General features: G+C 22.3%; 1 protein-coding gene across 1 annotated transcript; it reads left to right on the top strand.

Moving 5' to 3' along the window:
* Nucleotides 1-2,973: 2,973 nt before the first annotated feature.
* ENU1_096580 (hypothetical protein) lies at nucleotides 2,974-4,167 on the top strand (the record flags this gene model as incomplete). Its single annotated transcript, XM_008859183.1, has 1 exon — nucleotides 2,974-4,167. The coding sequence occupies one exon, from the start codon at nucleotides 2,974-2,976 to the stop codon at nucleotides 4,165-4,167; it is 1,194 nt and encodes a 397-aa protein (XP_008857405.1).
* Between the last annotated feature and the right edge of the window lie 822 nt (nucleotides 4,168-4,989).

Genomic DNA, 4,989 nt, shown 5'->3' with positions numbered 1-4,989 from the left:
TGTGTTAAACAAAGTTAAAAAGCATCATAAATAATTTAATATAGAATTAAAAAAATTTAGTGTTATTATTATAATTAAAGAATTATTATTCATTTTTTGGTTTTATTAAAGTTTTTTAAGTTATCAAAAATATATTCTTTATTATTTTGTGAATAAGCAGTTTAAAAAGTGTTATTCTTTGTTTTAAGTTAATGCATATTCTTTTTTATTCAAATGGAATAAATCATTCACTAATCAAAGAGAAAGTTAATTGGTTTAAGCAAAATTAACTATTCACGGTAATAATGAAATAAATAGAATTGGTTTAATTTTTATTCTATATAAGAAGATTTATCTAGAGCATATTAAATGGGTTGATTTGTTTTACATAATAACCTCAGGTAGTGTAAATTATTAAAAATATAATTTGAAATACTTTTATGTTTAACTCACAATAACTCAAAAAATGAAACTTTGTAGTTTATAGCTCGTTAAATTTAAAAGTTAAAAATAATAAGCAATAAACTAAAGAAGGTGTTGATTCAGAAAACTATTATAAGAAAGAATTTATTTCTGTCTTTTTTTAAATGTCTTGTTTTAGCATAAACTTTTTTGTTGTTTATTAATGAAGAACCAACAATGGGTTTTAAAAGTATTCTTACAAAGTTATCAGAGATGGCACAAAATGATCAAATACAAGAAGATAATACTAAAACTAAACAATAAGTCTTACTGTTTTATTAGTATTTATATGCCATTGTTCATTTACGTTTAGTTTAGGTTTTATTTTCATGACTATTCATATCTTGAGTTTATTGTTAGTTTTTATTATTGTATTTTTATTTTTCAATTGATGTTTCTTACCTATTTAATTTTTATTTTATTTCTATATTTGATTGTGATATTTATTGCTTATTTATTTTCATTTATTTATATTATATCTAATTTATTACTGTTTTATCTTTAATTTTTTCTTCTTGAGTTAATAATTTATGGTCTACCACATACTAACTAATATACTCTCTTCATTTAATTTTGAGTGAGGACATGTATTATTGTTCAATTTTAATTTTATTCTTTCATTTTCATAATACTTTTAATCTAGTAATTCAATTCAAAAAGTGATTCTTCGTTCGTTCTTGTTCCTATTTTTGTTCGTTTCTTTATTAAAAATTTATGACACTAACATGTTATATTCTTTTTTTCATATATTAATTATTAGTATATTAAATTTATTATAAACAATAGTCCAGATTAATCTTGTCTATAGCTTCAATTAAAATTTCTGGGAAAGTAAACAAAAATGAATAAATGAACAAGAATAAAAATAGTTTTAATAAAGAAAATAGAGAAAAATTAAAGAAACTTAGTTTAAGTATTATATTCTACTATGAAACTTCACAAAAACTACCACATTTATCAATAAACATAAGTCATGAATATAATAAAATAAGAAAAAAATGAAAGAAAGAAGGGAATTTATATCTGATTCTATTAGCTTTTTTAAAATAAACATTTATAAAAATAAATTAAATACAATAAGAAGTTTTAATTAATAAATAGTTGGAGTATTAGTCTAGAAAAGATAGGAAATAAAGATATACCAAGACATTTACCTCAAATAAAAATATTATATAACAAGAACTCATAATACATTCCAATATGTCTGTTCTACATAAACAAACAGAATAATATTCTTTTAAGATTTTACAAAACATTCAAGAAGCAGTGGAAGTACAAAATAAATTAAATAAGCTTATATAACAAAAAGATAAAAAATACAAATAAAATGAATTAAGGAAGACCAAAGTAAATTACTACAAAATAAAAGAAATAAAAACATCATCAAACAAACAATTATATTATGAAATATATAGTATTTAAATTAATCATTAAAGAAAGAAACGTTTATATTTTAATCAATCAAAATTGTTTTTATATTAAGATATATTTTCAAGGTGAAAAATAATATTCTACCAACTCAAAAATGCTCAATACTATTAGGTCTTTTACTATATTCCATATATTACCTATTAATAGTGAATAATATTCTTGGTTATTTTATTCCTTTTTTCTCTTAAATCTAAAGTACTATATATCATTATTTTCATAATGTATTTCATGAATATTAACATTCTTTCAATTTATTTATTATGTTTATTTCTATTGAATAGACTTGTTATATTGTTTAATGAAATATGATTCTTCATATTATTTAATATACGATATATAAATTAATTACCATTATACTAGAATATAAATGGAATATATATAAATATCAGTTAACTTGAAATACATCGTTTAATATTTTTGGTGAATTTAATTAATTAAAAATAAATCAAATAAAGCTAATTCCTGAAAATGATAAGCAAACAACTAATATATTTTATGTTATTTGTTTTTAGCAACTATAAAAAATTCATTACTTAAATATAATGTATTATTTATACCTTACAATAAAAGTATAAATAAGTATTATGGAAATTACAGAATAATATGAAAAAATTGTTATTTAAACAAAATTTATCAATGTTATTCAAGAACAACAGAGACAATCAAATACAATTAATTATTTCATATTACTTTTATTTATTTACTTGTATATTATAAATATACAAATTTATTTTTATTTATCTCTTATTGTATTTATAACTCTTTTACAATAGACTCTATGTATCATTTCTTTTTGTTTAGTTTTATTCCGAGTTTATAAATAAAATGTCAATTTTTATATGTTCATTTATTAACTCTTTGTAGAGTATTGCGCTATTAATTAATTTTATTTAACGAATTATTTGTTGACTCTTTATATTATCTTTGCTATTTTCTTATAATAACTTTACCAAAACAACACCTAACTTTTGTTCTAAGAAAAAGTCTGTTTATAGAAGGAATATATCAGTGGTGTTTAGGTGCTCAGAAATTCATCTGTTCAACGAAAAACTCAAATTATAAAAAAGAAAAAACTGAAAAATAAAAAAATTGTAATAAAGAATGGAACCTACTCGTATTATTGCCATTGATTATTTCAATGAATATGATCTTGGGAAATTTTTGAATAAATATAGCCAGTGTATCAGTGATGAACAAATTCACTCCCAGAAGCCTTATACCGTTGGATCTCCTGAAATTGATGAAAAAATTAAAAAAAATAAGAAAAGATACTCTTCTTATTCAACAAATACTAAACCGAGAAAAAGTAGTGAAAAGAAAGCAGTGAAAAGAACAATTAGTCCACTTAAAATAAAGAGTTGTGATCTTATGCAAATGCATTGTAATGATTGTCAATTTCGTCATTCATCACAACATAATGCTAAAATCTCTGAAGAACCAATACAAAAAATGAAAGAGAAATGTTTTGGGCTTGGACAAGCAATAAGTGATTGCTGTTATAACATAAAAGAAAAAGTCCAATTAAGTCAACAAGATACAGTTGACCTCGATCAAGATATTATCATATCATCTCAAGAACTCAAAGAAAGAGAAGGGCTTAGCAGAAATAAAAAAGGTTTAACAGAAATAAAAGAAATGAGTGAAAAGTTTCATCCAGTAAAAAAGGCTAATACTATCCTAAGAAAAACAAACCGATTAGTGTTACAAAAAAAGCCTAGTGTCGTTGTTTCAATTCCTTCAATTCCATCAAGAAAAACTATTGAATCTTCACTTATTCATACCAAAACAGATTGCATCACATTGTCAAGAGAAAATTCAAATAAAAGTTTCATAACAAAACAACAATTATCTTCTTCACTTTTATGTAAAACAAATAGTCATCCAATTATTCAACCTGTTTTGAAACACCAACATACAATGGTTGTTCCAATCAAAAAACTTAATTTTGATGACATCGATGATGAAGTTCTGACTGACATACCTCCAAAAGCTAATTGGGTTATTTCTCCAACCTCAACAGTTGAAAATATTTCTGATATTTCAGTCATTGAAATTGAACATCAACAAAGACAAAGAACAAATGAAGTTAAAAAAGATGGGAACACTCGCCCTACCACTTATCAACTGATTAAACCAAGAATAAGTGAAACAATTCAATTGTCAAAAATATCATTGTATCATGTAAAACCCTCTTCAAACCAATCTAACTGTTATTCATTACCACCAAAAGTGCATTTAAATTTGAATTGTGACATGAAAGAAGATCCAGATGTTTATATCTCACCTTCTATTTAGTCACACCATAATATACTTTTTGTTTTTCCTATTTCTTCTTTTTCTTCTGACTAATTTTTTGTTTACCCTTTAAAGAGTAGAAACAAAGATGTTGTTTTCAGAAATATTACATAATGAACATCATTTTATTTCAAAAGAAAAATTCACTAATCAGATTCTAAGTCACTTAAATTTTCCTTTTTAAAACAAGAAATGAAATACTAAAGTCTCGAGACTTGGTTCTTTTTCAAACCAAAAATTTCTAAAAATATGTCACGAAGCTGTGCTTTAAACATCTTTAACATAATCCTCTCTCTATGTAACCTATTACATATGTAAATTGTAAGAATTAGGTTATTCCATCAATTTGTTTAAAGCATGTATATTTTTCTAATTATTAAACATATTTAGAATTTATGTTAAACTCATTGGTACTTACTCTAGTATAAAATATATTATATGAACATGTGTATAACATATTTGAGTAAAACGTGTTAACTTTAATTAAAAGCAATATAAAGGAATAAAACAGTATTAATTTTACCAAAGATCAATATGAAGTATTAGATTAATTATTTTTAGTCTTTGACTAAATTAGTACTTTAAAAATTGATATTATTTTAGAAAGGAGAAAATGAAGCACATGATATATCAACAGTTAACTGAATGACCAGATATATTATAAAGTAATAATTATTTAAATTCATTGTTATCATATTAAAAAAGATAATGTTATCTATTATTATATACGTTAATAAATATTAATTTGTAAAGATAAAATAGAGTTTTATGATAATTTAATTTCTAACTTAGATAATTTTTATTAAATGAACTTGAATAACA

This window comes from Entamoeba nuttalli, assembly GCF_000257125.1.
Source record: "Entamoeba nuttalli P19 unplaced genomic scaffold asmbl_4185, whole genome shotgun sequence".
Taxonomy (NCBI): Eukaryota; Evosea; order Mastigamoebida; family Endamoebidae; genus Entamoeba; species Entamoeba nuttalli.
The sequence above is the reverse complement of the archived record's forward strand: the minus strand, read 5'-3'. Positions and strand labels throughout refer to the sequence as shown.